Source organism: Macaca nemestrina, chromosome 19 (genome assembly GCF_043159975.1).
Source record: "Macaca nemestrina isolate mMacNem1 chromosome 19, mMacNem.hap1, whole genome shotgun sequence".
NCBI lineage: Eukaryota > Metazoa > Chordata > Mammalia > Primates > Cercopithecidae > Macaca > Macaca nemestrina.
Window position 1 is genome coordinate 55,241,373 of NC_092143.1, and position 27,015 is coordinate 55,268,387.

General features: G+C 42.5%; 2 protein-coding genes across 18 annotated transcripts in view; one reads left to right on the forward strand and one right to left on the reverse strand.

Annotated features, from left to right (window-relative positions):
* LOC105499010 (tubulin polyglutamylase complex subunit 2) overlaps positions 1 to 26,314 on the forward strand; it is a 48,654-nt gene extending 22,340 nt beyond the window's left edge. For 4 of the 10 annotated variants that reach the window (XM_011771394.3, XM_011771403.3, XM_011771398.3 and 1 more), the window contains 3 exons: positions 6,341 to 6,454; positions 8,049 to 8,209; positions 9,592 to 10,577. In XM_011771394.3, coding sequence (XP_011769696.1) covers positions 6,341 to 6,454; positions 8,049 to 8,209; positions 9,592 to 9,837 — 521 coding nt within the window. In that variant the 3' untranslated portion in view covers positions 9,838 to 10,577. Of the gene's footprint in view, positions 1 to 6,340; positions 6,455 to 8,048; positions 8,210 to 9,508; positions 10,578 to 11,856; positions 12,798 to 19,257; positions 19,516 to 23,245; positions 23,383 to 26,179 lie in introns of those variants that run through there. The other 6 variants (XM_011771437.3, XM_011771431.3, XM_011771445.3 and 3 more) reach the window with 6 other exon arrangements.
* The window catches only part of LOC105499060 (formin homology 2 domain containing 3), a 497,377-nt gene continuing 486,733 nt past the window's right edge, over positions 16,372 to 27,015 (reverse strand). For all 8 annotated transcript variants that reach the window (XM_011771498.3, XM_011771497.3, XM_071085772.1 and 5 more), the window contains one exon: positions 16,372 to 26,920. In XM_011771498.3, coding sequence (XP_011769800.2) covers positions 26,838 to 26,920 — 83 coding nt within the window. In that variant the 3' untranslated portion in view covers positions 16,372 to 26,837. The remainder of the gene's footprint in view (positions 26,921 to 27,015) is intronic.

Here is a 27,015-nt window from a genome sequence, read left to right on the forward strand (position 1 = left end):
GATATCTGGAACTAGGCTGATGTAGCTGCTTGAGAAAGCCAATGATAAAGTCTCCCTCTGGCACTGTGCTGCACCAGCTTTTGGATTTGGTTTTCATCCTTATGGTTGAGGAAGGTGGGCTTTTCCTGTCAGGAAAAAGACGAGTAAAAGGCAAAGGGCAAAATACCTGGCTGTTTGCAGAATCTCTCCCTTTTGATCAAGAAAACAATAGTTTTCTCCACAGCACCTCCTGATAGCTATTAGAAGAGTCAAATGGCAACCCAGGTTGCCAGGGGTCTGAGAAGGTAAATACTTTTAGTTGTGCAGTATGGCTTCCTTGAACAGAACTTGGCTTTCATTAAGAAAGAAAGGAGGAACAAACAGTGAATAGTCAACTAATGTCTCCAATACTGACCTTGGAGTTCACTAAGCCCTGGCAGAGAAAATTGGTGTAAGGCTTTCTCCTCTGATTGGATGAGCAATTGAAGAATAGTACCAGAGGAGTTCAGGGGCAGAGGCTGGACAGTGATGGGTCCTGGAAAGAGCCTGTCACACAAAGATTTGTGGAATTTCCAGGGGTAGGAAAAAGGTCTCACTGTCTTTATATGTGTGGGGTGGGCTTCTCTAAAAGGTGAAGAAGTAGGCAAATAGGTGGGCTAAGTCTTCCCTGCTCTTGAGGCTGGAAGAGAAGTGGTAGAGTAGATAACAGAGAGGCTTCCTGGGATCACATTGTTCCACATACAGTTGGAGATAAAAACCATTTGGCCTTCTGATACTTGCTAGATTCGTGCATTTTAGGATAGTGCAACAAGTATACCTAAGTCTCATTAAACCTAAATGGAAAAACAGTGACTTTTCTCAGGGGACTCAGCAGTCAGGGAGAGGATGATCAGGAAAAAATAGAATACACAATCAGCCGGATGCAGTGGTATGAGCCTGTATTCCTAGCTACCTGTAAGGCTGAGGCAAGAGGATCACTGGATCCCAGGAGATTGAGGCTGTAGTGTGCTATCATCACATCTGTAAATCACCACTGATCGCTTGAGCCCATGAGTTTGAGGCTGTAGCATGCTGTGATCACACCTGTGAATAGCCACCACACTCTAGCCTGGGCAAAATAGTGAGATCCCATCACTATTTTTAAAAAAATATACAACCAGAGAAATAAAACTGCTAGAGGACACAGATAAAAATCTAAAGAACAAGAATACTTAAGGAGATTTAAGACAACATAAAGACGTTCTATGGATAAAAACAAAGATTATCAAACAATTGACCACATGAATTGAAGAAGAGTATATGTATTTTATTGAGACCTGAGTTAGCCTGAAAAATCACGTGCAAGAAATATCTTAAAGCATAGATGAATACATTTAAAAGAGGGGAATTATGAAGGAAAAGGTAGGAATTAAGTGAAGTGGAAAACAGATTTAGGACACTTTCCATTGGAATTATAGGTGCTCAAAAAACAGAGAATAGATGGAAAGGCAGTAAATACATACTAATTAAAAAAACCTCTCTGCAGATGGAAAGGGCTCACCTAGACACAAGTTGAGCAGATGAGAAAACACAGATACCTATGCATATCCTGATATGGAGAAAATTACAAGCTTCTAGGCAAAAATAACAAATTACTTGTGAGGGAATAATAAGCAGACTGGCATTAACTCGGCAGATGAGGACACACAACCCCATGAATGAGAACCAGCACAGAGAACAGGTAACACATCAGCAGTGGTTACCAGAGGCTTGGGGTGGGGAGGCTGGACAGGGAAAGGGGAAATGTTGGTCAACAGGCATAGTTTCAGTGAGACAGGAGGAATAAGTTCTGGTGATCTATTGCACAGCATAATGACTATAGCTAATAATGTGTATTTCAAAATAGCTAAAAGAAAGGATTTTAAATGTTCTCACCACAAAGAAATGATAAATACTAGTGGTGGGTATGCTAATTAGCCCAATGTGATCTTTCCACAATGCATAGACGTCTTAAAATAGCATGTTGTTCTCCATCAATATATACAATTATTATTTGTCAATTAAAAATAAAACTTTAAAAAAAATTAATTAAGAAAAAAAAAAGAGGGCCAGGTGCGGTAGCTCACACCTGCAATCCCAGCACTTTGGGAGGCCAAGGTGGGCAAATCATGAGGTCAGGAGATCAAGACCATCCTGGCCAACATGGTAAAACCCCGATTCTACTAAAAATACAAAAATTAGCCAGGTGTGGTGGCGTGCACCTGTAATCCCAGCTACTCTGGAGGCAGAGGTTGCAGTGAGCCAAGATCATGCCACCGCACTCCAGCCTGGCAACAGAGCAAGACTCCATCTCAAAAAAAAAAAAAAAAAGCAAAAGAGATCCATTGGTACTACTAAGAGTGACGTCATTAGATACGGAGTACAAAACGATAGGCTTATATGCCCCCATGGAGGTAAAACCAAACTGAAATTTCAGGGAGGAACTGAAAAAAACAGTGACATTGTAGATTTGAAGAAAAAAAAAAATTCAAATATTGACATTGGGTTTATAATATGGCAGAATCTCTTTTACCAGAGCAAGGCTTCTGCAGATAATACTCTGCACTCTGGAAGGAGTTTAAAAACATGTGTCTTAAAGGACTGGAGAGTAGTCAAAAGCAGGCAGAAGCTGAAGTGGTGTCTACAGTTGGCAGAAAGGAGCCACATTGAGTTTTCTGTTCTTACAACTTTTCACCTAAGGGCAGACCTCAGTCAGCACCAGGCAGGGCTGCTAAAACTTGGTGGGAACATATCGCCTGGACTTTTTATTTCATCCAAGATGGAGTAACAGAACAGATTTATCTACCCACCTGGAGCAACAGTGACAAAGAACACAGACAAAATACATAAAACAGTGATTTTCAAGCACTGGCCATCAGGCAACAAAGGACAGTGAGCCCTGAGAGATGGGAAACAAATAAGGTGAGCCCTACAATTTCCCTAAAGAGAGATTCCAGTCCACAGCATAAAGAGGGAGACCTGGATGGGCGCGGTGGCTCACACTTGTAATCCTAGCACTTTGGGAGGCCAAGGCGGGTGGATCACCAGGTCAGGACATCAAGACCATCCTGGCCAACACGGTGAAACCCCATCTCTACGAAAAATACAAAAATTAGCTGGGCATGGTGGCATGTGCTTGCAATCCCAGCTACTCGGGAGGCTGAGGCAAGAGAATCGCTTGAACCAGGGAGTCGGAGGTTGCAGTGAGCTGAGATCATGCCACTGCACTCCAGCCTGGCGACAGAGCAAGATTCCCTCTCTAAATAAATAAATAAATAAAGAGACCCAGGCAGGACCCATAGCACTCCCTGAGTTAGAAGACAGAGCTGAGAGTCCACACACCTAGAGTTCACAGGACTAAGTAACAGATAGGTGAATGCTGCATAAAGGGAAAATCCCAGAGATCTGCAATATTTGGAAAAGAATTGATAAGCACATGTATGCAAAGAAACTGTCTAAGGCCAGAGGACAAAACCACTCATGGTGATAGGAGGAATAATGCCCAGTACTCACACAGGACCAGGAATAGTGCCTGCTTCAGCCAGACAGGCTAAAACACCTCATGATTTGGACAGCATTAGATAGAGTACTCAAAAGAATGTTGCCGCAGCAATGGAAAATAATTAGCCCTAAGTAAATACTGCCCTAGTCCTGCCTGACAGATCTTAAGAGGGGTTTCTTGTTATCATTTGTGTTTCTTGATTACGCCTATAATCCCAGCGCTTTAGGAGGCCGAGGCCAGAGGATCACTAGAGCCCAGGAGTTTGAGATCAGCCGAGGCACCATAGTGAAACTCCATCTCTACAAAAAATTTAAAAATTACCCATGTGTGGTGGCCACGCCTGTGGTCCCCAGCTACTTGGGAGTGTGAGGCAGAAGGATTGCTTGAACCCAGGAGGTCAAGGCTAAGAAGGAAGAGGGCCTAAAGTATCTGTTTCCAAGTAACTTAACTGTGTCAGAGAACAAAGCTCAAGAATATTTACAGAAATATAAAAATATCCAACACTCAGCAATGCATATATAGTAATAGTTACTATAACTATATTCTCTGTGTCAAAAAAATAAGAACAGACATGGAAGATACGTGTGTGTGTATGTATTTGTATGTGTATAGAGAGAGAACATATATACCCCCAAATTATATGTATATAATGTTATATATTATATATGGAATATATATATATATCCATCCCAAATTTAACTTTTAGAGATGGAAACTTGTTTCTGATATGAAAAATGCAGTGGATTGGATTATTAGTGGCTAAGACATTGCAGAAGAAAAGACTAGAGAACTTCAACACATAATAGAAGCTATCCAAAGTTACACAGAAAAAAAAAGTATTTATAATGAAAAGAGTATCAGTGACCTGAGGGATAACACATGGTATAATGTATGTGTAATTGAAGTCTTTGAGAAGAGGTGTCAGGGGCTAGAAAATATTTGAAGAAATAATGGCCCAAAAGCTTACCAATTTCAGGGTAACTATAAATCAACATATCCAATAAGCTTCATAAGCAAGGAACAAGAAACGTAAATGGTAACAAGAAACACCATAATCAGATTTTTCAAAATCAAAGATAAAGAGAAAATCATAAATGCAGCCAAAAGGAAAAGACAAATTACATACAAAAGAACAAAGATAAGGATAACAGCATATTTCTCCTTAAAAGCAATTCAAGTGAGATCAAATACTCAAAGGAAAAAACAGGTTGGTCAGTGGTTCACGCCTGTAATCCCAGCACTTTAGGAGGCTGAGGCCAGAGGATCACTAGAGCCCAGGAGTTTGAGATCAGCCGAGGCACCATAGCGAAACTCCATCTCTACAAAAAATTTAAAAATTACCCGGGTGTGGTGGCCACGCCTGTGGTCCCCAGCTACTTGGGAGTCTGAGGCAGGAGGATTGCTTGAACCCAGGAGGTCGAGGGCACAATGAACCATGTTCACATGCCACTGCACTCCAGCCCAGGTGACAGAGTGGAGACCCTGTCTCAAAAAAATAAAATAAAATAAAATAATCAACCCACAATTCTATACCCATTGAAAATATCTTTCAAAAACAAAGGACTTCCAGTCTGTCTCCCTGGATCTTAAAAAGGCCTTTTTGAAAAACAATCTGGCAACATCTATTCTGTTGCAGGCAATCTGTCCCATATAATGAAAGCACCAGAATATAAGGGCATGTACCAAGAAGATTATTGTAGCATTCACAACCAAGTAATGGTAGGTAAATGCCTATCAATAGAGGAATGGTGGAATAAATGAGGGTACTTCACTCCCACAGACTATGAAATAGTCATTTAAAAAGAATGAATTAGGCCGGGCGCGGTGGCTCAAGCCTGTAATCCCAGCACTTTGGGAGGCCGAGACGGGCGGATCACGAGGTCAGGAGATCGAGAGACGATCCCGGCTAACACGGTGAAACCCCGTCTCTACTAAAAAATACAAAAAAAATAGCCGGGCGAGATGGCAGGCGCCTGTAGTCCCAGCTACTCGGGAGGCTGAGGCAGGAGAATGGCGTAAACCCGGGAGGCGGAGCTTGCAGTGAGCTGAGATCCGGCCACTGCACTCCAGCCTGGGTGACAGAGCAAGACTCCGTCTCAAAAAAAAAAAAAGAATGAATTAGAGTTATACCACATGACTTAGAGGGCTTTTCCATGACTGACCGGGCGTGGTGGCTCTTGCCTGTAATCCCAGCACTTTGGGAGGCTGAGACGGGCAGATCACTTGGGGTCAGAAGTTCAAGACCAGTCTGGCCAACGTGCTGAAACCCCATCTCTACTAAAAAGACAAAAATTAGCCAGGCGTGGTGGCACACGCCGGTAGTCCCAGCTTCTCAGGAGGCTGAGGTGGGAGAATTGCTTCAACCCCGGAGGCGGAGGTTGCAGTGAGCCGAGATCACCCCATTGCACTCCAGCCTGGGCAACAGAGCGAGACTCCATCTCAGAAAAAAAGAAAGAAAGAAAGATTCAGATAATGTGTTTGCAATCCCACTTTTATAGAATAAACAATCTCAGGAAAGGAAATGAAGTTATGTCAGCATCAAGCCATTCAGATTGCTCTGTGGTCCCACTTCTAAGAAGTTAAGTTTGCTTTTCTCATGCCTCCTTTTCCCAGATTCCCTGACATTGTCTGTTGCTGATAGAGAAACCCAGACACAAGGCCTAGTCCATGAATGAGATCAGGCTTTAATTCAAATACAGAATTTATTTGAAAATACTACTTAAGTATACGTCTGAGATAAGGCTTTTTCCTTCGGTTTTTTCCACCGGGCAAAGTTGGATATATAGATATGTGTTTGAGTTGAGTTTGTTTGAACATTACCATTAACTTCTGGGTTTGCAGCCAGTGATGATCAGCCAGAGAAGCCTCACTTTGACTCTCGCAGTGTGATATTTGAGCTGGATTCATGCAATGGCAGTGGGAAAGTTTGCCTTGTCTACAAAAGTGGGAAACCAGGTAAGAATCATTTACAAGTGTGGTCCTGTAGTTTGGCTAGGGTCTTGCCTGACCTTGCTTGTCAGCCATGGCTCAGGAGACACATACCTCCTTGGCCTCTTGAGATGCTTCCAGGTTCCTTGTGTGTCCCAAACCCAGAAACCCCTTTGGTTCTCTCTGAGTATCTCCCTCTGGGCTAATTACTAGACCTTTTATCCATCTTCGTTTGTGAGTTATTGCCAAATAGTTGATGGGATTAGGATAATATGGGAGTAAAAACTAAAAGAAATAGACATTTTGTTTATAGACTCCTATAGCAAGTTCATGCACTAGATAAGCATTCAGAAAACACATTATCTTTTCTTTTATACTTCTCTGTCTAGGCCAATTAATAGCAATAAAAACCTGAATTACTAGACCAAAGACCCCAGATGGGAATGCCCTCAAGCAGCAGCTGCCACCTAGCCCCCTAACAGCACTTCAGACCCTAGCCTAGGGACTGTGAAACTACAGAGCTGGACAATGGCAAGCCCTCTTCAGCTAGCTGTCTGGTAGGGGTGAGAGGATGCAGACACTAGGATTTACCTCTAGGGGAAGGAGAAATCATCCAGCTGGAGGAATTGTTGCAAAGTAGTCTTGGAGCTGCATCTTGAACTATGGGGTAGGAATTAGATACCAGGTGGGGAGGAGGATTTGGTGGAGTAAAAGAGACAAGGGAGCATCCAAGCAAAGGGACAAATGGGTAAAAGCCAAGACGTGGGAAAATACAACTGATTTGTGGGGAATGACAAAAGAATTCCAATTCAGTGGACCACATGGTTCACGTAGGGGATGAGGAAGAGATTAAGCCAGAAGGCCAATTGCTGTCTCTCAGGCACAGCTTTGAAAGCCAAGCAAAGGAGTTTGGACATAATGTGGAAGACAGTGGGGAGTCAATGAAAGTTGTTTTGTAAAATGGCAGGGATCATGACCACCAGCAGTTTTGACAAAGAAAGAGACTGGATGGATAACGGAGGGCACTTAGGGAGATGTTACAGCTATCTAGAGAGCAGAGGAAGTAGGATAGGCTTGAAGTAGTGAGAATGGAAAGTCAGAAACTGAGGCAGGACATCACACCACAGTATTGGCAAGACTCCAGGAGTGAACTGGGCTGGGCTCCTTCATGGTGGTTTTTTGTGGCGCTTTTTGTCTTTCATGGCATTGATAGAGACCTCTTCCAAAAAACCCCAAGCCATTCAATGTTTTTCTCTGTCAGGAAAGCTGAGACCACAGTATTCCACCCCCCTACCAGGGGAGGGGAGTGCTGATGACACACAGAAAAGGAGCAGCTGCCTAGATAGCCTGACTGGACTTCCCGATGGTCAGAGACCAGCAGATAGATCAATCTACCAATCTAGCCAAAATTTGTAAGAGTAGCAAAGGAACTGGTAAAGTGGCCACTAGAGAAGGAGACTGGAGGGTTAGAAGTGGGGCAGAAGGGGAACTTTTACTTTACATTTTCCATTCTCTCTGTTGGGATTTATTTTTTTAGACCATGAATATAACCTTTTATAGTTAAAAAGAAAACACTGTTAAACTATTCCTTATCTTTTACTTCCTTTGTCTTCTAATTCAGCATTAGCAGAAGACACCGAGATCTGGTTCCTGGACAGAGCGTTATACTGGCATTTTCTCACAGACACCTTTACTGCCTATTACCGCCTGCTCATCACCCACCTGGGCCTGCCCCAGTGGCAATATGCCTTCACCAGCTATGGCATTAGCCCACAGGCCAAGGTAAGGGAGGAACACCTGCCATCGCAAACTATGGTATATAACGAAATCTACTGAGGAAATGGTTATGTTGCAGGTTCCCAACTTCCCCATCTGATTCAGGAGATCTAGGGTGGGGCCCAGGAACCTGCATTTTCAATAAGCAAGACAGGTCATTCCAATGGACAGCTTCACGTTAGTGGTTCCCAAACTTGACTGATCCTCAGAATTAACTCGGGAGTTTTATTTTTAATTAAATTCTATTGGATAGTTTATGTCCCATGGCTTGTTCTGGGTTGGCAGTACATGCACCCAGGAAGAGTGAAAAGTCAGACTCTCACTCCCCTGTTCTCCAAGTGTGCTTCCCTAGTGGCAGCTGCTATTACGAGTTTCCTGTATGCCCTTCCCAAGATACTCATTGCACATAAAGCATGCATGCACGCTTCTGTTGTTCATTTTTTCTAAATCTCAAATGAGGTACTGTCCACGTGATTCTGCATCTTGTTCTTTTCACATAACTCTCCATCTTGGGGCTTATTCCCTTTCAGTGCATTTAGAGCACTTGTCCTCTTCAGTGGCTACAGGGTAGTCCATTGTGTGGGTGTGCCTCATTTATATTACAGATCTGGTCACCATTTCAGACACACAGATACCAGGTATACAACCTGGTTTGAAAACACCAAGTGTGGCTGTAAAAACTTTTGACTAGAGTGAGCTCATCTGGGCTCCTTCATGGTGGTTTCTTGCAGGTCTAAATTAGCAACAAATTAGGAACTGAGCTCCAGCTCACCTTACTATGTATGTATTCATCTAGTAGGCTTCATTTTCTTCAAACGTCACATAATTATAACATTTATCTGGTCAACATTGGGAGGCGGCTGTGATTTAAAAGGTAAATAAATGTGGATGCCCTTTGCCCTTGGCTGCCTGAGAAAACAGTAGGAAACAGAACACCAACAAGATATAACATCCCTCAGCAGAGGCCCACACTGGCCTCTGTCTCCTGCCTTTCCTGGGGAAATGATGCTGCCAGAATCCACCTGATGGGGAGCAGCTGGTTTGAGGACAGAACAATAGACGCTGTCCTCTAGTGCTTTTGGATCTAGCATCCCAGGCTCAGGACTCACTAAATCAGAAGAAAGTATGCTCAGATTCTTAGTTCTCACACTGCATTTATCTTAAAGGTCATGAGAACTCATAAAGCAATGTGTGTATCTTACCAGAGGTTGATGGGATCTGTTATCATCACTTCCACTTAAAGGAAGAGCAAATAGATTTTTAGGCAGTTTTTCATGAAAATGTACCTCTACCTCCTATTCCCAGCTCTCCTGCATCCCCCAAAAAGAGCATACAGAATGGCATTTCTCCTTTGAATTGTGACCTTCTCTTCCAATTCTGCCTTACAGCAATGGTTCAGCATGTATAAACCTATCACCTACAACACAAGCCTGCTCACAGAAGAGACCGACTCCTTTGTGAATAAGCTAGATCCCAGCAAAGTGTTTAAGAGCAAGAACAAGATCGTAATCCCAAAAAAGAAAGGGCCTGTGCAGCCTGCAGGTGGCCAGAAAGGGCCCTCAGGACCCTCCGGTCCCTCCACTTCCTCTACTTCTAAATCCTCCTCTGGCTCTGGAAACCCCATCCGGAAGTGAGCACCCCTCCCTCCAGCTCTCTACCAGCTCCAGAATGGTGGCTGCCATGCACAGATGGCCCTAGGGGTGACCTCCAGTTTTGCGTGTGAACCATAGGCCTTTTTCCAGCTGAATGACCAAAATTATAAGCCTTTTAGTCCCACTGACATTAGCCAGGCTCCTAGTGAGGCCTCCACAGCACATTGTGCTGTCCCCTGCCTCTGGAAGCAATGGGGAATTTGGGATCTTGTTTAAGTGCCCAAATAAGTCTAATGAGTGTTCTCCTCTTCTTCAGCACTCAACCCTCAATCCCTTAGCACTGATTAGAGAAGTCCCCCAAAGAAACCACTGGTTTTGACCCATGAAGCATTAGAACTGCGTCATTCATTCAGGAGCCACTAATCACATATGACTATTTAAATTTAAATTAAATTATATGAAAAATTCATTTCTTCAGTTGCATTAGCCACATTTCTAGAATTCATGTGGCTGGTAGATTCTGTATTAGCACAGAGATAGGGAACATTTCCATCACCACAGAAAGTTCTGTTGGACAGCACTGCATTAATATTTTCATACTGCTCTTCCTCAGATCTATTAATTTTTGTTGTTAAATAATGTTGATGTCTTCATTTGATGGGTCATAATGTTCCATGAAACCTCTCAAATACACAGTTGTATGTTCTCTGTATCCTTTACCACGAATATCTTGCTCTGCTCATTTCTTTTGTAGCTTCCTATAAAGTTTGTCTTCCTCATCAGTTTGCAGTGAAGTTTCTTGCTTCCAGTTTTGTGTTATGTTGTTTATACATGTTCCACAATTATCTTCCTTATTAACTTTTTTAAAAAGGTATACTTGTGCTGTGCTCTATTCTTACCATTTAAAAACAAAAAATTCCCAAGCATTGCTTTGCGCAACTCTTCATAAAGAAAAAGTTTTAATGGTGCCTGTCACTGTTAACAGAAGCTTTCCACATGCTCTGCCTGACTCTCCACAGCTCTGAGTTGTCCGGCGTCACTTTGCCTGGTCCCTGGCCATCCTTAGGACAAGCAGTCTCCTGCTTAGAACAGGGTGGGCTTCCAAGAGTTCTTTTGGAAGCAAGTTGCCTGTAATTCAGAAATCACTTTCCCATTGACATATGGGGGTACTAGACCTCTAGCCTATATATGCTTAATATTTGACACAAGATAAATCTGACATACCTACTACATTTAGTGAAATTTTTACAAAGAAGGTTGCTCAGATTTTCAATTAGGAATGCCTATTTATTTCCTCCCTCTACAGTCCTGGCTGTGGGCAGAAGCAAGGCCTTCATCCTACTTCCCAACAGGGAAAGTGGGGAGTCACCCATCTAGCCCCAAGTTCTTGGGGTGGCTGCAGTTTTTGTACTGAAGTCCCAGAGGTTAGAGAATTAGGAGTTTTGAGGAATGAGGTGCAGGGACCTGTACCATCTGCACACTTCAGTCCCAGCTGGCTCACTCGCTCTTTCCTGACTTCTCTCTACCCCAGTGATTGGCCAGGCTTCCTTCCTTTGCACTGTCTATCTGCTAATCAACCCAGGGTTTCCCTCTTCCAAACTCACTGGGGAACTAAGAGCAGTCCACAGGATTCTCCACATGCTCTTTTGCTCTGAAACCTGTTTATTTTGATTGGTGACAATAATGATAGATATTCATGAGAAAGAGCCTTCGATATCTCCTCCACCTACCACTTTCCATAGCCCCTGAGGAAAACCAAGGTGAAAAGTTAGGCTTCAAGGATCAGGGCAAGCTCTAACTGGCTGCTTCCCCATTCTTGTAATAGTTCAAAGTCTTGAAATATTAGTGCTTGAAAGTCTTTGGGAGCATAAACTGAGCGTCGTATTAACAGCTTATTCATTTGCTTTAAAATAGCGAGACTTCTTACCTTTGCAATCCCAAAACTAACCACTTATAATTCAGTGTGGTCATTTTAAACGTACGTGTGTGTGTGTATGTTTTAACCATAACATGATTGTCACATATTCTCTAGGAGACATTTTGGCCCTTTTAATTGTTTAGGTTATTATACTTCAAGGATTTATAAATGTGCAACAATTCATAGAGTGGCAGAAAAGGATATAGAGAGACCACGTTGTCGAGGACAATAGCTGGAGTTTAGTCTTCCAGAAGTATTTTTCTTGCCAGAGCTGATCAAAGGAAGAGCCACCAGCACCGGATAAGAGATTCTAGCATTTGGCTGCTTCTCCAAGACAAGCGAGGTTAGAAGGGAGTTGAGAAGTTATGTCATCTTCCACTGCAGCAGATACCCTTTTTTTTTAGTACTTGAGGATCCCCTGAATCACAGAATTTCTAAATCAGTCCTGGATTCCACAAGTGAAGCAGCGGAGGAACCAGGAGGTCAGCGGTGCCCCTCAAATCCGTGGCAATCAAGAGGGAGTTCTCAAAAGGCTATCAAAGGAAGGGGGTTATGATAAGGAAAGGCTCAAGACCTGCCTCAGAAGGATTGAGCAGGGAAAAGCAGAACTGACTCCATGATATGCAGGATCCAGTACAAAATGAACATGTGGGGCTTTTGTGCATACAGCAGGAAAACATTGCCTTTACAGGTACTAAAATGTAATGTTTTTCCTTTCTTCCATAGTGTCTTTCTCAACTTGTTATGGCGGTGTTTTTTATTTGCTACTTAATGCTGTTCTAACTAAAAACTTAAATGTTAAATTCCTATCATGCATTTTACTATTCATCTTTATATTATGCAATTCCAGTTTTAAATGAAAATATGAGCATTTATTTAACTCATGCAGAATCACCAAAATTACACAATTTGCATTTTATAGCTTATGTTTACATACTGTATGCATATGTATTTCATTCTTACCACAACAGTAGAAACACTGTACAAAACTAACTCAACTGTTACTGTTTCACTTCTTGGTATTTTCAGCATAAGTGGTTGACTAACACAGGAATGTACATGAGTAAAAAAGGATATGATAGGGCTCCTTGGTCATTCGTGTTTCTTAGAATGCCATTGCCTTCTTTCTGTGTTTGAAGCCAGTCTGGTTCAGATGGGAAGTGCAGCCTTTTGGGGCTCTCAGCATCCCCCACTTACTCAGCTGTAGATATAAGATGCTTACTTTGTACACACTTTGAATCTCTTCGAGCTCTGACACATCATGGGTCCAGTGGAGTTCTCTGCTCACAGGGGATCACAAAGGCTACATGTGAATGGGGCAGTAAGGAACACTGGATATGTGTTGCACATGTCTCCTCCGCTCATGCATATATTCTGTTGTCCCATCAGACTTCACTTACAGAACACAGGTTCAAAGATAAAATAGGGCTAGAAGAGCACTAAACTAAGTGTGAGGCCCTTCTGAGTATGGGCCCTGTGTGACTGCACAGGTCACCCACCCATGAAGCTGGCCCTGGTAAAGGAGGAAGGGAGCACTTCTGGCAAAAGACCCAACAACAGAAGGTTGAGTGGGTTAAATTGGGAAAAAATTACCCAAGAAATTTATGTTTTCAAACTAAAGCTATTAAAATGGAAATGGGCTGTTATTATAAATCAACTGCCCAAGAAAAAGACAGTATGCTGCAGTCACAAAATGAGAATAAATGGCAGAATGCCTCATGATGCATTGATGTAGTTAAGATTGTACATAAAGTGCTACATCATCATGCTGCTGGCAGGGAAGTAACCAAGCCAAAGATAGGAATGAAAAGGGGCAGCCTGCACCTGATAATCCACAGAATCTAGCCCTTAAAGCTGACATGCACCAGTGCCACTAGAATCATGTGTAGAAAGTAAGATACCCAGATTCCCCTCCAGACCTACTAAATCAAAATTGCCAGGAAAACAGTCCAGCCATCAAGATTTTTAATCAACTGAAGTGGTGACAGTGATGCTCACCAAGTCTGAAATTTGTTACTTAATGGGTCTGGGTAGTTTTGCTTTTACTGCATGAAGAATAATTCAAAATCTGTCTTTATTCCAGTAAAGCATGTATAATGACTAGAATAGAAGGACCAAGGGACCTTTATAGTTTCTGCATAAATGCACGTATTTTTCTAAACCTTTTATTATGGAGAGTTTTTAATGTTTACAAAGATAGAAGAGCATAATGAATCCCCCTGTATCCATCATCCAGTTTCATCAATTATCAACTCATGACCAGGCATGCCATAGGCAGACCCATATTTACTCCTTCAGTTTTGTTTAAATAATTCTGTTCAATTTATCTATTGGTTTTTATACAACACCGCTTTATGTTTTAGCAATTGCTCCATAAGTTTTTTCTCTCCAGTAGCCACTCCCAGAGTCCCTGGTAGCTATATTTGTCCAGTAAAGTCTGGCTCCTTCATTACAGTTGATTGGACACCAGGTGGGTTTCCAATCCAAGTTGACTGTGCTCTTACCCTTGGGATCTTGAGATGAATTTGCCTATTTCTTTTCTTTTCTTTTTTTTTTTTCTGGAAACAGGGTCTCACTCTGTTGCCCAGGCTGGAGTGCAGTGGTGCAATCATGGCTCACTGCAACCTTGACTTCCTGGGCTCAAGCAATCCTCCTACCTCAGTTTCTCAAGTACCTGGGACCAGAGGCATACACCACCTGATTAATTTTTTATTATCATTTGTAGAGATGCAGTCTCCCTATGTTGCCCAGACTCATCTCAAATTCCTGGGCTCAAGCAATCCTCCCACCTCAGCTTCCCAAAATGCTGGGATTAGAGGCATGAGCCACCACACCAAGCCAGATTTCCTTGACTTAAGCAACCAGACTGGATTCTGTTTTTCCAGCCATGCATTATCTTGTTAATACATATGACCTCCATTATGGAGTTAACTGTGACCATTAAAAGAGCTAATATATAGTTGAGAATTCAGAAAGGTTAGCTCCTCTTTTGCCCCTTCTTTTATAATGTTATCCCAACCTTTGTTTCCAGCCATTGACTTTCTATATTACCTATCTGGCCCTGCTCTCCTGAACCACTCACTCTCTCCAAAACTCCAGCTTGGTCTCTTTCTGTGCCTTTACACCTAGAGTTTCCTCCCAAGGTCCAGCTGCAGTCCACCTCCACCTCAGAGGCCTCTGGGAATCCCTAGCCCACAAGGAGAACCCTCCTTGAGGTGAAGTGCTTCATGCCAGTACCACTCAATTAACTTTTGGTCACCTTGCCTATGTCCTCTGTGTCTTCAGTGTTGAGATGGTATATTAATCCATTCTCACATTGCTATAAAGAACTGCCTAAAGCTGGGTAATTTATAAAGAAGAGATGTTTAATTGACTTGAAGTTCTGCAGGCTGTACAAGAAGCACAGCTGGGGAGGCCTCAGGAAACTTAAAATCATGGCAGAAGGCGAAGAGGAAGCAGGCACGTCTTACATGGCTGGAGGAGGAGGAAGAGAGTGAACAGGGAGGTGCCACACACTATTAAGCACCCAGATCTCATGAGAACTCACTATCATAAGAATGACAAGGCGGAAATCACCGCCATGATTCAATCACCTCCCACCAGGCCCCTCCTCCAACACTGGGGATTACAATTTGACATGAGATTTGGGCAGGGACACAAATCCAGACCATATCAGATAGGGACTTTATGTTACTCTAGAAAATCCATTGCTACTTAGTATGGAACCCCGTGAACCATTAATAAACCTAAAATCAGTTAATACATAATCTTGTGCTAAATCAAGAACTGCTTCATACTTCAGGATAGACCAGTAGGAACAGACAACAAGCTAAATTCAGAAAAAAAAAAGTAAAAATGCTGTTAATTTAAATGTTTATGCAAATTATAAAAAGACAGTCACTACTTTAAAGGCAGGATACCTTAGTTCAGCCCACAGACCATCCCTGTCATAAAACTGTGCCATAATAAAAGATGTTAGCAATGTTCCAATGTCTTGGCATCCAAACATTGTCTCCCAGACTGCCTCTTGCCACTCATTAGCTGTGGCTCAAAACTCTTATCTGACAGTGTACCTTTGTGGTTCTGAAAATGGGATCTTTGTAATCTCACATCCTTATGTTCCCTATAGCTCTTAGCACCCAGGCCTTGTCCAATACCATCCTTGATAAATGTAGTGAGCATTATGAAAGAAACCATCCATCTTGATGATTTCAGTATCCAATCAACTACATAGTCTCACATGGATAAAATATTTTGTGAACAGAATTCCCAGGTGACAAGGGTGAAATGCAGTAGTGAAGACCAGCCACAGTGTGACATGGTGAAAACACATACCACCACCACAATAACTGAAATGCTGCTTTTTAAAGCATTATTGTAAGGTGGATTTAGCTGTTAAAGATGTGTGTTCTGCCATGGCATGTATTATAATCACAGGGTTATACTCACAGGTCTGATGTGGACTCTGCTGAGGAGAGATTGCATCTTGTAGGTGGGATATGTCAAGAGAGGAGTGTATATTTGATAGTATTGACTTCACATAGAATTCTCCTTTGTGGATAAGAATTCCCAAGACTCAGAACACAATGTAGGCAGAGGGTGGACATAGTGTATTAGTCCATTTTCACGCTGCTGATAAAGACATACCCAAGACTGGGTAATTTTTTAAGAAAAAGGTTTAATGGACTCACAGTTCCACGTGGCTGGGGAGGCCTCACAATCATGGTAGAAGGCAAAAGGCACTCTTACATGGTGGCAGGCAAAGAGAGAATGAGAGCCAAGTGAAAGGGGAAACCCCTTATAAAATCATCAGATCTTGTGAGACTTATTCACTACCACAAGAACAGTATGGCGGAAACCACCCCCATGATTCAATTATCTCCCACTGGGTCCCTCCCACAACATACGGGAATTATGGGAGCTACAATTCAATATGAGATTTGGGTAGGGACACAGCCAACCATATCACATAGTTTCTTAGACATTGTTTCATGTGCTTGATGGATGAAACTGCAGTCCAAAGCAATTTTATATAAAACTAAATTTAACATAAAAACTTCCTGTGTATAAAAGGAATAAATAGCAATAAAGTACATATAAAGGTATGTATTCTCTCAGACCTGTGCTAATACATAGCCATAAACTAAAATAAAAATTTAAAATTCGTTCCTCAATCTCCAGCCGCATTTCAAGTATTCAGTAATCACATATGTCTAGTGGCTACCATATTAGATAGTTATATGTAGAACATTTCCATCATCACAGAACGTTACACTGGGCAGCCCTAGTTAGAGCAAGCATGGCTTGTTTTATATTATAATTTTCAGAATAACCCTGAAAATTCAGAAAAGCCATTTTATACTATGCTATAGTCAACAAAGAATAAGGATATTTACCTAATCTTAAGACTTTTTTTTTTTTTACCTAAAACACAACATCTTCTTCTACTTCACATATTACTTTTGCAGCCCGTGGCTCATAGGAAAAGCCAAGGATGAGTTAGCCTGCTGCTACCCATTTTAGCTGCACAGTGGGCTGTGCAAGTTCTGAGCTTTCCCTATGTGATAGTCAAAGACCCCAAGGCAGCCCCAGCCTCTCTAGGTCTCTGCACAGTCTCCAGTATGGAAAGCTGTGGGAAAGTAAGGAGCAGGTTCTAGGTCTTCAGGATTTTCTTCATCTTAAAGCAGCTCATTTCCTTTGCCCTCCTAGGGAGCAGAGGGGGCTAGGTTTGAGATCATCCTCCTAGCCTCAGAAATAGTTGTTCAAGAAATAATATTTCTCACAGAAAGGATAAATGCTTGAGGGGATGGATACCCCATCTTCCATGATTTGATTATTACACATTGCATGCCTGTTATCAAAATATCTCATATATACACCTACTATGTACCCACAAAAATTTAAAATTTAAAAAAAAAAAAACATGTTTTGAGGTAACTGGTACTCCCCTGAAGACCAGCTAGGTTAATTTTTCTTCCCCAGCATAAAGACTAGAAAAGAATATGTCCCTAGGGCAGGGACACAAACAGCCTGAGCACAGTTGAGTGTAAAGGAGAAACCCCATCCCTCAAGCAAAAGCTTTAAGTGTGGAACACACTAAGGACAAGATTAAACCTCTGGAAAAACAGCTCACCTTTACCAAGGTCCCAGCGCCCAGCTTTATACTTTTCAACTTTATTTTGAAAACAAGGCCATCTCATGGGATAGAGACGGCGACATGGGTGGTACTTGAGGGTTAAGTGCCTGGTGGTTCCAGGCCACATCTGCTACCACAGGTGGTTCTAGATCCTGGCTACACAGGTTCTGGGACGTGATGCTGGGGCTCTACAATGTATGTTTATTGAGCAACTCAGTGTTCATCAGAAAAACTCTAATTTTCCTTTGAAAATTAGATTCTAAAATAGATGGCTGTGGCCTTAATAACTATCTTCACAAATCAGGTTTTTAGGCCATTAAAAAATGGTAATCCATCTTCAATATATCAGAAACAGAATTCAAGCACAAGACAAATTCAAAAATCTGTCTTACATTTGTTCACAAACACAAGTCCATATAGTTTAATTTAACCCAACAGTTAGTGAACTTCTATATGTGTATACACATGCACACACACACACACATAGATTGATCAATAGACAGATAGATAAGTTGAGAAAGTTCTAAACTACCACAACCCTTAGAATTTCAGGCAATTTTTTCTTCCAAAGACATGTGATTTTTTCATACCACCTGCTGATAGAGGGACAGCTAGCTGGATTAGAGCTCATTTCCTTCTATTGAGGCCGCATTTCTGAGGATGTGTTGCATCTCTGTGAATGAGCTCCTTTATTCTCACGACATTCCTATCCTAATCGCATGCCTAATCATCTAAGCCAAGAAGCCTCTGAAGTTGACTGAATTGCTCTATTCTGTAGCCAGTTTACCACCTGCTGCTGTGTGCTGAGTTCCAGTAAAATCACCTTGTCTAAATAAGTGTATCATCAAGGATCCCTCTTTTCAGGGACTGGATAAAATGGCTACAAGAACTGTCCTAGGCAGCAGCTCTTCCTGTATAACTACCACATTTTTATTCAGTTCTTATTTGAAAATTGGAATTTAAAAAACTATAATTATTCCCTTGAGTACATGACAAGTGTTTTTTTGGAAAGGCAACTTTATCTATTTCCTAGCCCATTGCCCTGCCCAAAAGCATCTGGCTTTTCCCCAATGGGATCGCCCTCCCCAAAGAGCAGTGAGGGCTTAAAAGCATTTTTAGGCAGGTACTATTAGGGGTGGAGTCTCTCTCTGAAGGGAAAAAAAATTTCTGGTTAGTTTTCTTAAAGAGAAAAAGCCAAATCGTCTGCTTAGCTGGGCCAACTGAATAGTCCACGTACTGCAGTGACCTCTCATCGTTCAGGAAAACTGCTGCTGACACAGAGGAACACAAGGCCCCCTATCACCTTGTGGCTGATTTAATGTGCTACCTGTAACACGCTATGCATGACTCTGGAATATCTTTAAACTCTGAACCAAGACCCACGTATTCCTATTTCCACCTACACCAGATAACTTACAATATCAAAATGAATAGAAGAAAATGTGTTCACTGGAAACTGGCTGTTGAGTCCCTCCAATGGGAACTGAGGAGCTGTGTCTCTGCAGGCATGGGGACTGGCCACAAGCAAAGAGGCAGTGGCACGAAGCCCTGGAGCTGCAGTGTGTGCAGCAGGCACCAATCCAACGGCATGGGAACAGCAGTGTTGCAATCATTCCTCAGTTATGGCAAGAATGTGCTATTTTTCACTGTTAGGTGTTGCTTCTGAGAACTACAAATAAAACTCCAAAAAAGCGAACAGACTCTCTGTTGGCCAAGGGGACTCTAGAGAGCCTTACAAACTGAGTTCCTGACCATAACAGGATGGGAGGTCAGACACACCTCATCATACCCCCTCACTTTTGTGGTTTTAGACACAACAACTGATCAGCATTGATTTTAAAATAGACATCATAAGACTGATGGAACAACTCTGAAAATAAGATACCAAATAATAAACAGGACCTAAGGCCATGTCAGCCAAGGGGTAAGTCATGCACCCTCCCTACACTTAAAGAATAAAACAATTGGCCGGGCGCGGTGGCTCAGGCCTGTAATCCCAGCACTTCGGGAGGCCGAGGCGGGTGGATCACAAGGTCAGGAGATAAGACCATCCTGGCTAAGATGGTGAAACCCCGTCTCTACTAAAAACACAAACGAATTAGCCTGGCATGGTGGTGGGCACCTGTAGTCCCAGCTAGCTACTCAGGAGGCTGAGGCAGGAGAATGGCTTGAACCTGGGAGGCAGAGGTTATAGTGAGCCGAGATTGCGCCACTGCACTCTAGCCTGGGTGACAGAGCACCACCAGATGCTAACTGGCCCCTTATTCTATCAGCCATAACTATGCTTTGATTGGACAAGACATTTATTTCTGTAACTTTCTCTTGGTAAAAGACCACCAACCATGGACTGGTCCTGGCCAGTTTCACAGAGGCTGTACACTTGAGTGCCTTTGTGTCTCTGCTTCAGCTTTTGATGTATAGGGCTTAATTGTAATACATTTAAAAGTCTCCACCCCTAAGTGAACATGGGCCATATGTAACACATGTTTATTGAGTACATATGCATTAGGACCACCTTTGTGAATATTCATAGCTTCTCCTATAACCGTTGAGTATGTATACTTGGCCAACCCATTCAGCATAATTCCCTGTTCTACTCTCCTCAAAGTGCCTGTCTTTTGGTTGACCCTTTATAAGAAATAGTTTCCTCTCCAGAGTTACAGATCCTATGATTCTTTTTGTTGACACTTCTAATTATCCAGCCTATCTAATTTTCCTATACATATAATGCTGTAGTTTTAAATGTCAAAACATTCTGGAATCATTGTCACTAATCCAGTAATTAGGAACAGTCTCTATTGTCAACAACTGAACTGTGTTTGAACTACAAATCCCCCAAAATCCTAAATCTTAACTTCCTCAAGTGGATCCTCTTAAACAAAAATTATTCTTAAAGACATTAAGTAGTGCTTATTAGGAGAATAAAATGGGCTTGGTCCTCCCTCGGGCAAGTCTCAGCAATCCAAATAACCTCTCACCATATCCATTCACCAATCAGAGTGGGAATGACTCTATCATCAAAGCACAAAAAAATATTTTCTACTTCTGAACCTTTCCCACTGGTGCTGAACGTACATAGATGGAGCAATGGCTGGATGTGGGATGGATTACCAATTAAGTATAATTGATGTGAAATTTGTACATGATTGCCAACCTTGAACAAAATTTTCAGTGTTCAGGAAATTTTTTTTTTTTTGAGACACAGTTTCGCTCTTGTTACCCAGATTGGAGTGCAATGGCGCGATCTCAGCTCACTGCAACCTCCGCCTCCCCGGTTCAAGCGATTCTCCTGTCTCAGCCTCCTGAGTAGCTGGGATTACAGGCACATGCCACCATGCCCAGCTAATTTTTGTATTTTTAGTAGAGATGGGGTTTCGTCATATTGTTCAGGCTGATCTCGAACTCCTGACCTCAGGTGATCCGCCCACCTTGGCCTCCCAAAGTGCTGGGATTACAGGCATAAGCCACCGCGCCTGGCCAGGAAAATTTTAAGGTACAGTGCTTCCACCCTGTACATGACTAGGCCTCAAGGACTTTTCAGCTTGGTCAAAGTAGGACTGGCTGGCTCCCCACCCACCAGGCCCACCCCAGTTCAGACTGGGCTGCATATTTTGTGCCCCAAAGCATAGCTGACTATTGATATTCAACTAGCAGCTGTCTTAAGATTTCTAAAAGAACAAGAAAATAACCAGGTACTAGTGAAACAAGCCAGGATATATCACTTCTTATCGTCTGTCCTTGGAGAGTTATTCAGTATGTCTCATCCTCAGTTTCTTTATATGAAAAATGAAAATGCAGAGTGGCTCTAAGGATTCTATTAAATAATACATTATGAAGTGCTCACACAGAGATGCCTTCAATAAATAACATTTTAGCTATTTTTAGAAATCACTCAGAAAGTCCATTTGCCCTCCACAAATTGTCTAGCAAACACAACTGATTTTTCTACCACATAGAACACCTTTTTTGACAAACTGAATGGTTCATTTTAATATCATATACCTTCACTGCATTTGCAAAGGCATTTCATCCCCTATCTTAGGCAATTTGGTGTTATTTGTACTTCTCTCTCTGATAAAATGATTTCTGATTTTAAAAATCTAGATATGGCTACAGAGTGGTAGATGAATTAAAATTTTAATTTCAGTAGATGACTCCTTCCCAGGCCCCAGGAAAGGGCCCTAAGGGGAAGGACCATGACTCTCCTTTTTCCCAGATGAATCCCAAGTGCCTGGCGCACAGTTACCTCCGTAACGGGCGCGCAGTGCACATTTGTGGTGGTTGTACTGTTTCTTAGAGGATACTGTGAGGAATCACCACAAACTTAGTGGTTTAGAACAACAGAAATTTATTTTATCATATTTCTGGAGGCTAGCGGTTCAATATTAGTTTTATTGAGCCAAAATCAAGGTGTCGAGCGGGCTCTGCTGTTCCTGGAGGCTCCAGGGCAGCACCTGTTCCTTGCCTTTTACAGCTGTTCCTTGCTTTTTACTGCTCTTAGTGGCTGCCAGCATTGCATGGTTTGTGGCCAGGTCACTCCAATCTCCACATCTGTCTTCACGTTGCCTTTAATGTGTATCAAATCTCACTCTGCCTTTCTCTTATAAGGATACTCATCACTGAGTTTAGGGAATACCCGGATGATCCAAGATAATCCCCATATATCAGGATCCTTAATTTAATCACATTTGCAAAGACTTTCCTCAGAAGGTAACATTTCTAGGTTCCAGGGATTAGGACCTGCTACTGTTAGATGGCCGTCATTCAACCTGTTACAGTGGTATTTGGTGATACACCATCTTACATGTATCCATGAACACAGAAATAGTGGATTTGGGAGCCATGGACAATGTAGAGGCCACTCACAGACCAGGAGCCTAGAAACCAAGTCTCCTACTCCTGGCCCCTGTTCTCCCCCACTGCACTGTGTTAACAATGGACTTGGAAGAAAACGAAACTGGGTCATCAGCCCTCCAAGGCCCTGTGCACCCTCCCACTCCATCCCCAGATCCTTAAGTTATTTTTTAAACGGAAAGAAAAAAACCTTAATATTCCAAAGAAACCCAAATCCAAACACCTTTGAAAAGTATTTACCTTTTTTTTTCTGGCAGTTTTGTAATTTCAATACATACTAGGACATAGGTGCTAAGACACAGGGGCAAGAACATCTATGGTCATTACCAGGCAGATGAGGAATAGCATCTTATAAGTATAAGGTACTATTCACTTTCATGCTTCTTGAAGGTCTTTTAGAAAAATGTAACATCCTGAATTAAGAATTGCTCATAGAGGCCGTCAGAATGAGTGGCATCAAGAGAGGGGAAACAAGCAATAAGAAACACCCCTTAGTTTCACTAAAAACTAAGTTTAGCAACACAAATTGATTTTTCTTATAGGCTCTTCTACGTCTTTTTGATGGATCTAGTCCCCCAGTGGGATCTGAATAATCCAAGAGGAAGAGCAGGAATCTGGAGCAGAAGGTTCTAGAGCTCCCAGGACTCGCTGGCACACCCTGACTGCTCCTTGATATTTGTGGACAGGGCTCTGGGTTCACCTCTGTCTCAGCATGTCTGTCCTGCCACTGAGCTGGCAGGTATTTCTGTAGGTGAAGAAAAAAGAGAGAGGTGGCAAGAGCTGGCCTTCCAATGTTCCTCCCATGTTACTGGGGATTTTTCCAACGTTCATTTCATTTCCAAATGTTTAGTGAGGGACTCAGTTGCCACTGCCTCCTGGCTTTCAGGGCAGGCAAGGAAGCAGCAGAGATCTCTGGGCACACAGTGTGAGGGCAGCTTTGCTCAAACATGTCCTAGCTGATCAGTTACCTGATAGTGAATAAAAACCAGCTCTGTCTTGGGGAATTATTATTGGGTTTGCAAAGTTCTCAAAAACATCATCTTCAGTCTCTAACTCCCACTCCATCTCCCCCCAACAAAAAAGAGAGAGAAAAATACCCAGTGATTTCCATACTATCTTCTCATTAGAATCGAGGGGAAGGAGATGAGAAGATCTTTTAAATGTTCCAAAGTCCAGGCCACCCTTCACAGCAATTAAACCACAATCTCTGGTGGAGGGACAGAAATATCAGTAGTGCTCAAAGCACCCAGGTCAGTCCGATGTGTAGACTGGGCTGGGAACCACCACCCTATCTTATTCCCATACTACAGTGGCACTATTCAAGCTGCTGGACCCAATAAAAGAGACCCTATTTACTTAGCTGTAAGCAAGAAATTAGTTGACCTTGCTTGCTGCTTCTGAGAACTTTTTGATCCCTAAAACAAAATTAAATTAGGTTTATTCAATCACTTCCTTCTAAATGTGACCTTCCGTTCTAAAGCAACAATTCAGCAGAATACCAAGGACTCTCAGGAGGACATTGACATATTTGTTCACTAAACGGTGTGACAAAAATGCAGCTTTTTTGTCTGTGCATCATTATCTCATGTCATACAAATATTCCAAATCTGCATTCAGTGCCAAGCAATAGGCGAACACTCTCACAAACTATTAAACCATAAGCGGAATATTGGACCTGTTATTTAGAAGCATATGGAAAATGACTATTACTACCCTATGTATTCTTTTCAGTAAGGTGATTAAACTCAACAGTCTATAATGTACAGCCCCAACTCTTGCAAGTTCTAGCCTCTCCTGGGGTGTTCACATCCATCATGTACTATTTGACAAATGTCTGCTTCAACAAGCTCCCTGTCTCCGTAAGAGGGGTTAGAGCGGAGAGGGGAACACAGGCACAGAGGCCTATGGGGGAAAATATATTATCTTTGGCTTTTTAAGCAATGCTACTGCACATTGCCTATAAATCACATATCCCCAGATTCAGGAATGCAGACTCACAGAGGCTTTTTTTTTTTTTTTTTTTTTGAGGCAGAGTCTCACTATGTCACCAGCTGGAGTGCAGTGGTGTGATTCTACAACCTCTGACTCCCTGGTTCAAACAATTCTCCTGCTTCAGCCTCCTGAGTGGCTGGGATTATAGGGCTGCGCCACCACACCCGGCTAATTTTTGTACTTTTAGTAGAGACGGGGTTTCACCATGTTGCCCAGGATGGTCTCGATCTCCTGACCTCGTGATCCACCTGCCTTGGCCTCCCAAAGTGCTGGGATTACAGGCGTGAGCCACTGCACTGGGCCTACAGAGGTTTTAAAAGTGGGACAAAGATGGAATTAGTGACCTGATGATTTTTCAGCCCCTCAAAATCCCTGCTGCAATGGTTTACCTTTCCCTGTTTTCAGAGACAGAGGTTCCTCATAGGGGACCATGTGACCCCAGGCCAAGGGGCTTGTGGAGGGTATGACCACCACCTGGGCCTCAGCCCCCTCAGTATTGCTCTACAGTTGCTTAGAGCCTCTCCTGGTGCCTTCCCCTCTGATCTGAGCTGTTGATGACCTGCACTTGAGAAGCATGCATAGTCATGTGCCACAGAGCAGTGATTTGGTTCACTATAGACCATATATATGCGAGTGGTCCCGTAAGATTATAATGGAGATGAAAATTTCCTATCACCAGTGACATTGTAGCCGTCATAATGTCATAGTGCACTGCAGTACTCACGTGTTTGTGGTGATGCTGGCGTAAACAAACCTATTATGCTGCCAGATGTATAAAAGCGTACAGTAATGTCCCAGGCCTTCACATTCACTCACCACTCACCTGCCCAGAGCAGCTTCCAGTTCTGCAAGCTCCATTCATAGTAAGTTCCCTATAGAGGTGCACCTTTTATCTTTGATACTGTATTTTTACTGTACCTTTTCTATGTTTAGGTATATTTACAAACACAAATACCACTATTACAACTGCCTACAGTATTCAGTCAGTCACATGCTGTATGGATTTGTGACTTAGGAGCAACAGACTGTATCATATAGCCTAGGTACATAATAGGCTGTACCATCTAGGTTTGTGTAATGGTCTATAATATTTGCACAATGATGAAATTGCCTAACAACACATTTCTCAGAACATATCCCCATCGTTAAGTGAGGCATGACTATACTAAGTATGCGACTCTGCGGCTCTCTGTACACAAAGCTTTACATTTCCATTTTGTTTTGGTGATTTAGTAAATTTTTTGAGAAAATGAATTTTGACATAAGAGGCCAGTGAGTGAGTTGTGGAATAGTTCAGATTTGTAAACTGCTACTCTCATTTTTGCTTCCACATCATGATGGGGCAAAAAAAACCACACGGGTAAGGTGATAGACGTTAGGTTAACGACAGCTAACATGTCCCATAACAAGGACTTAGGCCCAATTATCAAAGGAGTTCCAAAGAGCACACTGTTGAAGCTACTCACTCTATTAACAAAATATAGCCCACAGGATCTGAAGGCCGTTCCAAGCGAGGGTGCTTCTGATGACACTGAGAAGACTGTTGCCATTCTGAAGAGGCGAGCCTGCGGAACTGTTTAAGGTCCTGTTCCCAGGAGAATAAAATTTCTCATTATGGCATTAAACTCTATTTATTTAGTATTTGAAACATGGTGTACATTTATGTATTTGTATAAACATTTGGTACATCTAAAATCCACAACTGGTAAACAATCTGTGCTTTCTTTTGTGTACAAGTTTGGGGTTTACATCTTGATATTTTGGTGTTGTGGAGACTCAGTCTGTGAAGCTAATCAGATTGCCTCATATTATCGTAATAACTGTGACAGAAGTGATTTGCTCCTTAAAGGGGCTGTTCCTTGCCCAGAAAAGGTGTCACACTTTGGAACTAATAAAACCGGGTGTCATGGAATCAAGAAAAACACAGCTGACATGATGGAGAAGGTATGTGCAGGGGACTCCTGGAGATCCAAGTCAATGCGTAGCAGGCAACACAAGCCATGGGGTGACACTGGGAATTGAGCTCTCCCTTTTCAAACTGTTGGATGTTAATGTCAAGTCTCCCCAACCCCACCTGGAGAGGTTTCATCCAGCAAGAGCTTGCCTTCTGCTCAGCACACTCCTGGGAGTACCCCATGAGTGTCACAGCTGCAACTCTGAGGTGCCAACCAAGCCCAGGGCTCTGGCTTCTTCCGGGGTCAGGCCGCTCTTCAGCGTTCTTCGCACTGCAGTGGTGGCGCAGGCCGCAGCCAAAGGGATGAGAAGAAAAGGAAGTATGAGCAGCAAGGCACGGGGCAGTCAGGACCCCAGTCCCCCCTTC